Here is a 12350-nt window from a genome sequence, read left to right as displayed (position 1 = left end):
TCACTGCCCATATAAGGGCGCCTCCATTTCCATATGTTGTTTGAGTCTGAACCATTATTTTTACCATTTTCATACAATTTATGAAGTAGACATCCTATTCAGAAGTAGTGTTGGAGGTTTGGCAGATTTTAAAATGAATTCAACCTCTAAGAAACACAGAAGATCACGTATGTGCATTATAGCTCGCTGGCACATCACTAATGCTGAATCTATTATTGTTTTCTTTATATTTAAAACATTCTTGTTGCAAATTGATAAATTACGGCTCCTCTGTAATGTATTTTGAAAATCAGTCACCAAATATGTAAGCTTTCAAATGATATATAGTTTGTCAAGATTGGTTTAGGTTTAGTATAGGATATTACTGTTTTAAATATGTAATGGCCGTGGTGGCGATGCTAATATAAGGGGATAATGTTATAGGTTTCATTTCAGATTTCTTTTATACACAAGTTGTTCTCTTTCATGTTTAATTTTGTATTTTTCTCTATCAGGAGGAAACATCCAAAGCTGGAGGGAAGAACAAAAGGTCGAAGGGCAAGAAGGCAAAGTGAACCCCCCCGACCTGGGACAGATGAAGACTTGAAACTGGGACAGATGAAGACTGGAAACTGGTTCCAGACTCGTAACATCCCGATAAACTCGCACAGTCGTGATGTGTGGAGGATCAGTCCGCCCGGGTGTCCTAAACTGGGCTGTGTGTGCCATCGGGTTTAATGCTCTGTTGCTGTGTGTTATGTCACACTAAGTGCTCTGTGCTTTTGTCTTATGAATAAAGATTTTTATGAATCACAAATTGATTTGCAAATGAGAGTTGCCTGAAGTCACAAGGACAAGCGAGTGTGAAACCGGTAATAAACACCCCTGACATCCATCAGCGACCTCTGAACCTTTCTCCAGTTTAATAGTGCTCTAATAATGTAATTTGATAAAGCCTGACAAAAGTAATTTAAGCTTTTTCCGTGAGCGTAATCCCGGCATGTCCGTTTTAGATTGACTCATTTTATTTTCTTTGCGCCAAATGCCCTGAAAGTGGTTTGATTGTCAAACGCCCATTATGACAGTCTATTTAATCCCTTGACGCTCTCTAATTTAGCGTTTTCACTCATGCTTAACCTTTTGAATATTGAACGGCGTTATTTTACCAATCAAACTTTGCAGGCCAAGAGTCCACCGCCACCTGGTGAGTTTGCCGCGCTACGACTCGCATGCTAATTGTCCTTAATGAGCTCATGTGAGAATAACTCGATGGCTTTGGCGCTCGACGGCCTAATAAACAGATGCTAGGTCACGGGAGAACCCAACGAATGCGGAGCTGTAATTGGAGGTTTGCAGAGAGGTTTGGTGGCGTGTCTCGGAAAGAAACTTGTTGGTTTGCGTTCTAGCATCCCTGAATGATTTCAAGTTTTAAAGGGATAGTTCACCCCAAAAATGTAAACTCTGTCAGTAATGACTCTCCTCATGTTGTTCCCCGTCAGACTTTCCTTCATCTCCAGAACACAAATGAAGATATTAGTGATTAAATCTGAGAGTGTCTCACTCCTCCAGAGGCTTCTGTTGTGATTGAAACTTGCCGGCCCAGAAAGTTAGTAAAGACGATGTTTAAAATAGTCAGAGTGACGACAGCGACTCAACCTTCAGTTTATCAAGCGACCAGAATACTTTTTGTGCGACTTTATTCAACTCTTGATGTTCTTCTGTGTGTGTCTCTGAGTGAGTAACAGCGCATCTGGGTTATACGTCAGAACGGAGGCTCACTATTGGCCGACGCTGGTCATGTGTGTGATGCTGGCCAATAGTGAGCCTCCGTTCTGACGTACGACCCAGAAGCGCTGCGCTGTTACGGCGCTGATCCACTTGTCCGTGCGATACTTCTGTCGCGCCGCGCTCCACTTTATTCCTATGTGTGACGTCAAGCGACTTTGACACGCCCGCAAAGCATTCTGGGAAGGCGGCGCTTCATTTGAAAAAATGCTGCGCGTCAAAAAGCTGGCCGATGCCCGTTTTTATGCAAATTAATTCTGTTGAACGCGACGCGGCTATCCAATAGAAGCAAGCACATGGAGACGGGGGGGGAGTCTCTCGCGGGCCCTCTGTTCTAGACTGGCCACTGGCTCAAAACCACGCCCATAGCGGTAAACGAGAGGAACGCCCATAAACGTACACATGTGGGGACACGCGACATTCGTGGATCAGTACCGTCACACTACGTGAACTCACTCAGAGGAACACACAGAAGAACATCAAGAGTTCAATAAAGTCCTTATTTCTGACCCGTTTCTTTTTTACCGTTAATTTAACGTGTTTTTTTTTTTCATCTGTTACTTTAATCAATATTCATTTATTCAAATCCCTTGTTTTGAGCCGGATAAATACTGATCTGATTGAATTATGAATCGCTTCAATGTAGTTTGTGTGTAGCTTGTCATGTATCTAACTAGTTTTTAAGGAGTTGCTGCCATTCGATTAACTCCAACTTTTTAACCTTAAAGGCACACTGTGTAGTTTCTCCCATCTAGCGATTAAATTGTATTTTGCATTCAAACGAATAGTGCTCTCCAGCGCCTCACTTTTTCAAATGCGTGTTGCATCTACGGTAGCCGTTATGTGCCAAAAAGCGATGACAACATGTCTTCTAATAGCACTTCATGGAGTTTTCCTTCGGGTGAACAGGTGTGTTATTTCAAACAAACTGCAACTTGACACAACGAACAAACGAATGTTACAGTGTGAATTACTGTGAAAAACATGAACTATTGTAATTAGTAGTTATGCCTTCTTTATTGGTTATATTTTATATTTGATCCTCTCCAACATGTTCACAAATAACACTATAGGCATAGGCTACAAACAGAATTACGGTATGCGTCTGTATTATTCAATGTGAGGTCACCGTATAAATGATAAATAATAGAAAATGTCAGATAACATAAAACTTGAAGTAGCCTTAGGTGTGCAAACAGTGCAAGAACAGTCATTCTATATTATAAAGTACACAACCAAGCAATGAGAAAAAGCTTGTAAGTAAGACCGTAACATTGACTTACCCGTCGAGAAGAAAGCAGGAAACTTCAGCGTCTGAACTCTTTCTCCTGGATTCGCTCTTTCCACCTGGGAAAAGCTATCCCGACATTAACTCTTGTTTTTTGAAATCTCCAGTCACGTTTCCTTTTACGGTCTATTTTGGACTTTTTTGGCGATGAGGATTTCTTCCCCTGTGGCTCTGCATATGTATGGTCCTCCATTATAAATAACACTTGCCGGGGCGGTTTCAAGCTCCTCCCACTGCTCTGCTCCTCCCATTGCTCTGCTCCTCCGTTTCTGCTGGTGTCAGTCACGTCACGTGACGCTGGCTCTGAACGAAAACGCGTTGTGGAAACGCGTTGGCCTAGTACTTTTTGTCCCTCTCAGCTATTATAGTTTTTCAAGATGGCGGACCTACATGGAAGCCTCCATGGACTTACCCGTCCCATGTAAATAAAGATAATAAATTCTTTGTTTACGCGGATAAGTCGGATCATTGGCAGAGGTATTTGTACACTCTAAAAAATGCTGGGTTGTTTCAACCCAATTTTGGGTCAAATATGGACAAACCCAGCCATTGGGTTAAATTTTTCAATTACATTTTTAACCCAACGTTTGGGTATGTCCATATTTGACCCAAAATTGGGTTGAAACAACCCAGCATTTTTTAGAGTGTATACCATTGAGGACATATTTATGAATAAAAATATTGATTTTAGATAATAAAATAGCAAAAAAAAAAAACTACACATTGTTCCTTTAAATTTGACGTAATTTTTTTTGAGTGAGCATTCACGTACAAGATACTGTGTTTCGGCGGATCACCACCAGTGCGGTTGCACACTCGGAATGGTTTGCTCCGGTGAATTCTTCTGTGGGATTGAGTCATTTAGAAAAGGTACTCAAGTGATTTGTGAAGTCTTGCTCTTTCTCCAGAACACACACACACACACACACACACACACACACACACACACAGACACACACACACACACACACACACACACACACACACACACACACACACACACACACACACACACACACACACACACACATATCATCCTTTTAAATACCTTTGGGTCTTTGACATCCTGGCCTCCTTCCTCTCTACAACACTAGTCGTACTCTTCTCACTTTCATCCTCATGCATGTGTCTATTCCCTTTTCTCTGGACTATTCTTTCATCCCTCTCTCTCTCTCTCTCTCTCTGTCTCTCCCTGTGTTCTACAATTTCCTTTCAATGAATATTAATGCACCTTTTGACTGTCACCCTTTCAGACTCAGTTGCTTGCGTGGACTCGAGGGGCATTGCTGAATGCTGTGCTGGGCTTCTGCTGTGACATGTTTTGTGTGTAGAAGGGATTGAATGCAGAGCTCGCTCGGGGACTGTTCTTCGGCACGTCATCGCTGCCCTGATTAACGTGTGCCTTTTATTCGGTTTCCACAAAGCACAACTCAGTTTCTGGCAAGGAATCGAGCTTCTCTCCAAATAACCCTACAAGATGTTGTGCTTAGATGCTTCATAAATTGACTAAACCAACTTGCTGTGTTCTCGGGCGTCTCATCTGTATTCTCCTGACATCTTTTATTTTGGGCCACATTTAAACATCCTAAGGGCCAGATTTACTAAACAGGGCAAATTAGCGTGAGAGCGCTGTAATCCCATAAAAGCGAGGATGTGAGAGGAAAGTTCAGCGCTTGATCTACTGACAGACACAGATCATCTCCATCATGACCTACACATCTACCAGTTAGCGTCTGGTTTACGACGTGCTTTCTTCGGTGGTAAATAATGGCGTGAACACCAGTCCCTTATAAATCCCCTCTCATGATTCATTTAAACACTTTCCTCTCATAAACACTGCGTCTGAAAGGGAAACTCCTACAGATGCATATGCAATAAGATCGGCCGGAAAATTAACCCTTTCCACGCTAATTTATCATTGCGTGTCTTTCGTGAATCAGGTTTTTAACGCCGAAAGAGGGTTTGCACTGGTAGTCCATGCTGGGCATCGGCACAGATCATGCTAAATGCTAGTTTGACGGATAAATACTTTATGGGGAAATGCAAGGATTAAGTCAACTTGGATTTCAATATTTGGTACAAATAATCGAACAGCAGACTTGACGATGCAATGCTTTGTTTTGTTTCGGCAGATTTGACTGGACAAATGATCCAAATCACCAATATCTTTTATTTTCTCCACTGGAAGAATAGTTTGCCCCAAAGTGGATCTACAGTCGAAACCCAAATGTATTCAGACACTTCAACATTTCTCACATTATCACAGTTTATTCGCTATAGTTTAGAAGATGGTGATCAAATATGAGCAGAACTCAGTTGATATTTGACTGGTTTTGTCCATCTTCTGTTAGACTCTCACACATGAATTATGTTGAATATCTGTCAGCTGGTAAATTTAACTACACAATTAGATAATACCAGTTTAGCTCAACCAGTGACCAAGCAATGCTTCATTGTGTTCAGTGTGTGTGTAAAAAGAGCATTAGCAATTACAGACAAAACACTGAAGAAAACATGATCAGCTCAAAGTGTCCCAATCATTTCTGGTCACAAATGTGTATAAATGTTACTGGTAGTCACTGTATTAACATTTTCTGGGTATAATATGTCACATTTTACTTTATTTAGCTCTACTCACTTACAGAAATGAACTATAGTGTCCTACACACACTAGTAAAACAAAATGGTGTCTGAATAATGTTTGGTTTGACTGTACATCACATTTCGGCGTATAACATCTCAAGCAAGAATCTGAGTTAAGCTTGACTAGCAACAACTGAATGGTTTATTCAGGTAGTTTTTAAGTTGATCTCCGACATGCTAATCGTCCGTTTGATGCAAGCGACATGTGAGAGTAAAAGCAATATTGAACTTCGGGACCCGACTTGACCGGATAATATCCCTCCAAACATAAACCACGAGAGAGAGCCATTAGCATTGCATGAAAGTGGCTAATTTGCATGGAGGATAAGAAACTCTTCGCTTTTGTGTACTGGCTGACAACAACAGTATCAATGAATAATATTAATCGTGGGAGAAATCAAATCAGCACATTAGCTGTCTTCCAGAGCCCCCGAGGAGCGAGAAGACCGCCGCAGAATGGAAATTGGTGTTGTTTTCTGGCCTGAAGTGGCTTTGGGAGACGGCCGTCGTGTTTGTTCAAACGAGGGTCAGGGCTCTTCATCTCTGGAGATCAGACATCAGAAGGCTTGCTCTAGAAGAGTGTCTCTACTTCTTTACAAGGTGAGAGAGCACATCCCCATTGAAATGAGTCGTAGCTCTCGCTCTGGGCCTTAGGAAGACGACGCACGCTACGAGAATAAAGCAACAAAGAACTTGATTGCTTAAAAAAAAAGGCTCTTGGCTTCTTTTCCATGTTATCTTCTTCTGGCACCTGCTTCTGTGCTGCGAGTCCAAATGCTTTAATGTCTGAAATCCCCGCTTATTAGCAACATGACATCCGGAAACAAGACTCTCACGGCGTTAACCCTTTCAATGCCACAACACGCTAGCAGGAAAAGCTGTGGGTCGGGGCACTAGCATGCCAGCCCGATCTCATCCCAAGGCGTCATATACTGACGCTTTGACAAATCGTCTAAAAATGGTAAATGGACTGCATTTATATAGCGCTTTCACAGACCCAATGGCCACCAAAGCGCTTTACAATATTGCCTCACATTCACCCATTCACTCACTCATTCATACACCGACGGCGGTGTCAGCCATGCAAGGCGATCCAGCTCGTCGGGAGCAGCTGGGGTTAGGTGTCTTGCTCAAGGACACCTCGACACTTGGTCAGGTGGAACCGGGGATTGAACCACCAACCTTCCGGTTTGTAGACAACCTACATGAACCACTGAGCCACTGCCGCCCCATCCAACGCACATGGCACCCTTTAGTGTCAATATGAGACGCAGATAGAAATGGGCCAGAAGGCGCCTCCTAGCGGTCTAACCCTAACAATACCCCAGACCTAAACCCAACCATAACTGTGCGTGTCATATTGACGCTAAAGGGTGCCATGTGCGTTGGATGTAGACGATTTGTCACAAGTGTCAGTATATGACGCCCTAGGATGAGAATGCGTTGAGCATGCGTAATGGACATGGCTATACGTGTTATGTTGAAGAATGTTGGTCACCAAATTGACATTTCCTCAAGAAGCAGAACTGCACAAGGCATTATTACTTGCTTTCAGAGAACACATCTTGAATAGAGGGCATTTTTGGTTCAATTGGAAACATTCATTTAGCTTCTTTTTGCAAATGAACTTGTTTTAAAGGGATAGTTCACCCAAAGATGTAAACTCTGTCAGTAATGACTCTCCCTCATGTTGTTCCCCGTCAGACTTTCCTTCATCTTCAGAACACAAATGAAGATTAGTGATTAAATCTGAACGCTGTCTCACTCCTCCATAGGCTTCTAGTGTAATTTAAACTTGCCGGCCCAGAAAGTTAGTAAAGACAATGTTTAAAGGGCACCTATTATGACATTTAAAATGTTCCTAATGTTGTTGTGGGAGTCCCCAACAACAGTTTTACATGCATGCAATGACAAAAAACACTTTTGTTTTCGTATAATATGCATTTATTTTTACCTGATTTGCTCACCGACTCCCAAATGAATCGTTCAACGACTCGTTTTTCAAACCCCTCCTTTGCGCGACGCTAATCTGCGTTGATTGGTCAGATGACCCAGCAGTGTTTACAGAGATAATACTTATTTTTAACACGGAGTACAATGATGCTTTTATCAATTAAATTGTATCATAATAATGATTATAGTCCACTGCTTTATAGTTTGTAGTAAAAAACGAAAAATAAGATAAAGAATTTAATGTTATGTTAGCGAGCATAGCCCAGAGTTCATATTGTAAAAGCACAATCAGTCTTTGTTTGCGTTAGCCCGATGCATAAACATAACGTTTTTACAATAAAAAAATGCAGTTACGTTACTACGAGGTATTACTCTATTCTTTAAGACAACTCCGAAAACAACGACAAACACTTCACATATCTCAATATGTCATTGAAGATCTAGAAGCTAAACGGTGCTTACACAACAAACAAAATAATTATTAAGCATGCTACATAAAACATAAAAGCAACAATTATTAATAACACTTACAGGTTGTGAAACGGAGGAGGAAGCTGATGCAAATACACTTGGAACTGAACCTTCCTTCAATATCAGCCGGCTCGCGAATCCAAGTTTGAGTGCATTTAAAAAGCAATCGTCTTCAAAATGACGCGAACAAAGCACAAGGCTCGGACTACACTTCTGTGGTATAGAGTTATATGAATTGTAGCCACTTAGTCTTCAAATGCTCCTCCTTGGGCAGATGAAAAAAGTTGGCTTTTGAGTCGCACTTCAGAACACAGCGTCTCGTCGCCATGATGTTTCCCTGCTGGCCTTGGAGCGCAATAAGTGGGCGTATCGTATTCAAATAACTTGACAAGTTGACGTCATCTAGTCAGAGAAAAAGCTTCGGTCTTCTAACGATTCATAAAAATGACTCAGAGTCGACTCTCACTTTTGAAAGACAATAACTTTATATACGGTGCACTTTCATATTTCAAACTTTGCAGGATGTTTTTGTTCACTTAGATCTATGTTACACACTACATGAAAGGTAAATTTCAAAATTCCATAATAGGTGCCCTTTAAAATAGTGCAAGTGACTACAGCGGCTCAACTTTAAGTTTCTCAGATTTAATCAAAAATATCTCAATTTGTGTCCGAAGATGAACGAAAGGGGTTGAACAACATGAGGGAGAGTAATTACTGAGAGTTTACTTTTTTGGGTGAACTATCCCTTTAAGAATGTTTGGAGATATTCAACAGAGAAAAGGACATTGATAAATCAGTATTTAATCTAGTTCGGCCAAAGAAATGTATTCCGTCATTATTAAATAACCTTCACGTCACTACAAGTCTTCGGAACAAGGCATTTAAAAAAAAATTGTGCAGTTGTGCCAATGGGATCCATTGTCGGTCGTTCGGACTCCTCTGTTCTGAAATATCACATTTTTGTGTTTTACTATGAGTAAACTCTGATTAAAGCCCCGTTAACACCGTCAGCGACACGCAGCGACAAAGCGACACGATCCCATTCATTTCAATGGAGTGCTGGCGACTTCCGGCGACAGAATGTGGGCGTGTCAAGCGACGCGAGACACGCGACAAAAGTTCAGAAATTACAACTTTATGCAAATGAGAAGCGATTTTCGCGAGCGACAACCAATAGGAAAGAAGACTTTCAGTGGAGCTGACGTCACCGTCTCGAGTGCAGGAACAGAAGAGCTCGAGGGCAATTTCACTGAGTTTAATTTGTTGATTGATCGATCGGTAATCTAGTAAATGATTTAATCCACTGAACACTGCTGTGGTAAAATAAAAACACTCTCCCAACAGCATACTGTTTCTTTTGAGCCTAATTCCTAGTCAAATTAAAATTATAGTTGTATATCACTTGTGATGGTATTTTGTAGTATAGATATGGCCAGCCGTGCAGTCAACCAATCACATTAGAGCGACAATACTAGGAACGCCCACCAGAGACCAGCGACATACAGCGACAAAGACTGATGAGTGTGATGAGTGTGAACAGCTAGAAGTGTGTGTGTGTGTGTGTGTGTGTGTGTGTGTGCACTTGTAGTGTTCAGTGGCTTCAGAACCACGGACAGCAGCCAATGCGACACACACTGATTTTCTTCAGAACATCCCTACACACATCCAGTGTTTGTGCCTCAGCGATATACATCACACTAGCATTTAAGGGGAAAACGCGTGTGAACCAAACGGGTTTGGTGACCAATTCTTCAAAATAACACATGGGAACATTGACTTTCATTAAAAAACAGACATTTCTGGCAATATCTTGTTGACATGATGGTGAGTAAATGCTGACAGAGTGATCATTTACATTCATCTGTAATGAAAGATTGAAAAGACAACGCTGTGTGCTTGTATCAGTTCCTCCATAAACGAGATCCATTATACATTTGTTTCAATGCACTTTTAAAGCCACACTTGAATCGACCTCTCATGTGACCCTCTTAAGAAGCGATTGGTATCGCTGTCGGGGACTGGAGACAAGAATCCCGGGTTAAGAGCCCTGGGGTTAATGTGCACTTCATCACGAAAGAAGAACGGCACATTTAAAAGGGTTTTAGAGGAATTTAACCGCACAACTGCTGGATAGCGGAGCTGCACCATGCACAGTTATATCAGTATCAGTGTTGTGTGTGTGTGTGTGTGTGTGTGTGTGTGTGTGTGTGTGGTGCACAGCTGAGAAGGAGCAGGGCTACAGTTGTGTTGTGTGTCAGTGGGGAAGTGACTCACAGGAAAAGAAGAGCACATCTCTGACAGCGAGTGTAATTAAGCATTTTTTTACTCTAGAACGAGTGAGTGTGTTTAGGGAGAAGAGGCGTACTGTACATGATGTGCAATTTAAAAACTTAAGTGTAATTAGGGGGTTTATTTGTAATGCTTTAACGTCATGTTTTGGCTGGCAGAGGCATTCACGGTTTTCTTTTTTTGCTAAACCCTCTGGCGCTCTTCGGACATTTTTGACCGGAAAATTGTGCTTTTTTTTTCTTTTCTTTTTTTCATTGGAATGGTACGAAACTTGGTAACGGTTTTGGCACTTGTGTGAACACACACAAAAAAATCATGGACATGATTCGATCTGGTTAAATGGTCCTGTAAACAATAGTCACACACACTTGTGCTGCTCGCGGTCAGAAACGAGCGCATTGTAAATGAATGGAGAGGAAGTTCCTCTAGTGGAAGCGTTTGGTACTGCAGCCGAACACACTCACTGAACGCTCATTTACTGAGATATCAAGATCACATTTTAAACACAACTTGTTTAGATTCATGGCTTTGATTTTCTCACAGTTTTACAGTAAAAACGTGTTTTTTCATTTAAAAAATTTAAATAGTATTTTTGCCAATTTTTCATAACAATAAATATAAATTCTGTAACTTTTTTAAGTTCACTTTTTAAAACTTTTTTCCCTTCTTCAATAATCTGCCAAGTGTCGTCTTTGAGAAGAGATTCAACTTCAGTCTGTCGCTCTACAGCAGTCAAAAAGTGAATAAATGGATTATAAATACAGTGTAAATATAATTTAGTACCATAAAATCCCCTAAAAATACAAAATATTAAATAAAAAAACATTATTGAACTCAAATATAGTACATTAATTTAATTGAAATAAAAAAATATTTTCGGTATTTTTTGACCGACACGCGAAGAGCACCAGATTAAACGCTTCTCTCTGCGACTAGAAAATCATGCCTCGTACAAGGAGACTAATAAGTATGTAATGTGTATGATGTAATGTATATGATGTAATGTATATGATGTAATGTAGTATGTAATGTATATCGGTGAGGCACAAACACTGGATGTGTGTAGGGATGTTCTGAAGAAAATCAGTGTGTGTCGCATTGGTCGCTGTCCGTGGTCCTGAAACCCATGAACACTACAAGTGCTAATTCATCACTCCAACGCAGTCTTAGTGAGAATTTACTCATAGTAAAACACTAAAAGTGTGATGTTTTAAACCAGGAATGACAAAACAAGTTTTTGCGGTCCAAACGACCTATTTCCAAATATGTTTTTCAAAACGTCAAAGATAATCAAACAGATCTGCAGGATTATTTAATAATGACAATTTAAATTGACTTAATACTGACTTATCAATGTCATTTTCTCAGTTGAAAATGTCTAAACATTCTTAAAACAAGATAATTTGCAAAAGAATAAGCTAAATTAATGTTACACTTAACCTGCCAATGGAACCAAAAATACCTCAAGATGGATTCTGTGAAAACAAGTAATAAAGCCTGTGCAGTTCTGCTGCTTCTTGAGGAAATGTCAATGTTAGATATGTGTGTGTGTGTGTGTGTGCTGTTTACTTAAAAAAAATGATACACTTGATATTTTTGAGTAGTTTTTAGGGTTTCACAGAATCTACCTGAATAAATCATAAGTACCCTAAATCATTTAGTCCATTACACAATGAATTTAATATTTTTAGTGAAATGTGCTTTTTTATATTAGGTCGACTCTCAAAATTGTGTGATTTAGAGTGAATGGAAATGACCTTTTGTGAGTTATATCCTCAACAAAAAAAGGGTAAGTTTCAAAGTTGACATCTCGTGTGTGTGTATCTGCGCGCGGGAGGGAAGCGCGAGTGCGCAACAGTTGACGTGCGCGCCTGACGGGAACGCGCAGTTCGGTTGGGAAAGTCACAGTGCAGAAACTCAGTCTCAGTCTCAGTGAACA

The 12350-nt window shown here is 40.6% G+C and overlaps 1 protein-coding gene across 13 annotated transcripts in view; it reads left to right on the top strand.

Annotated features, from left to right (window-relative positions):
• The window catches only part of impact (impact RWD domain protein), a 51353-nt gene extending 50548 nt beyond the window's left edge, over positions 1–805 (top strand). For 4 of the 13 annotated variants that reach the window (XM_079592964.1, XM_079592958.1, XM_079592962.1 and 1 more), the window contains one exon: positions 495–802. In XM_079592964.1, the coding sequence (XP_079449090.1) occupies positions 495–554 (60 nt within the window). In that variant the 3' untranslated portion in view covers positions 555–802. Of the gene's footprint in view, positions 1–494 lie in introns of all 13 variants that reach the window. The other 9 variants (XM_079592966.1, XM_079592967.1, XM_079592970.1 and 6 more) reach the window with 4 other exon arrangements.
• Positions 806–12350: the final 11545 nt, after the last annotated feature.

This window comes from Phoxinus phoxinus, assembly GCF_949152265.1.
Source record: "Phoxinus phoxinus genome assembly, chromosome: 20".
In the NCBI taxonomy this organism is placed as follows: Eukaryota; Metazoa; Chordata; class Actinopteri; order Cypriniformes; family Leuciscidae; genus Phoxinus; species Phoxinus phoxinus.
The sequence above is the reverse complement of the archived record's forward strand: the minus strand, read 5'-3'. Positions and strand labels throughout refer to the sequence as shown.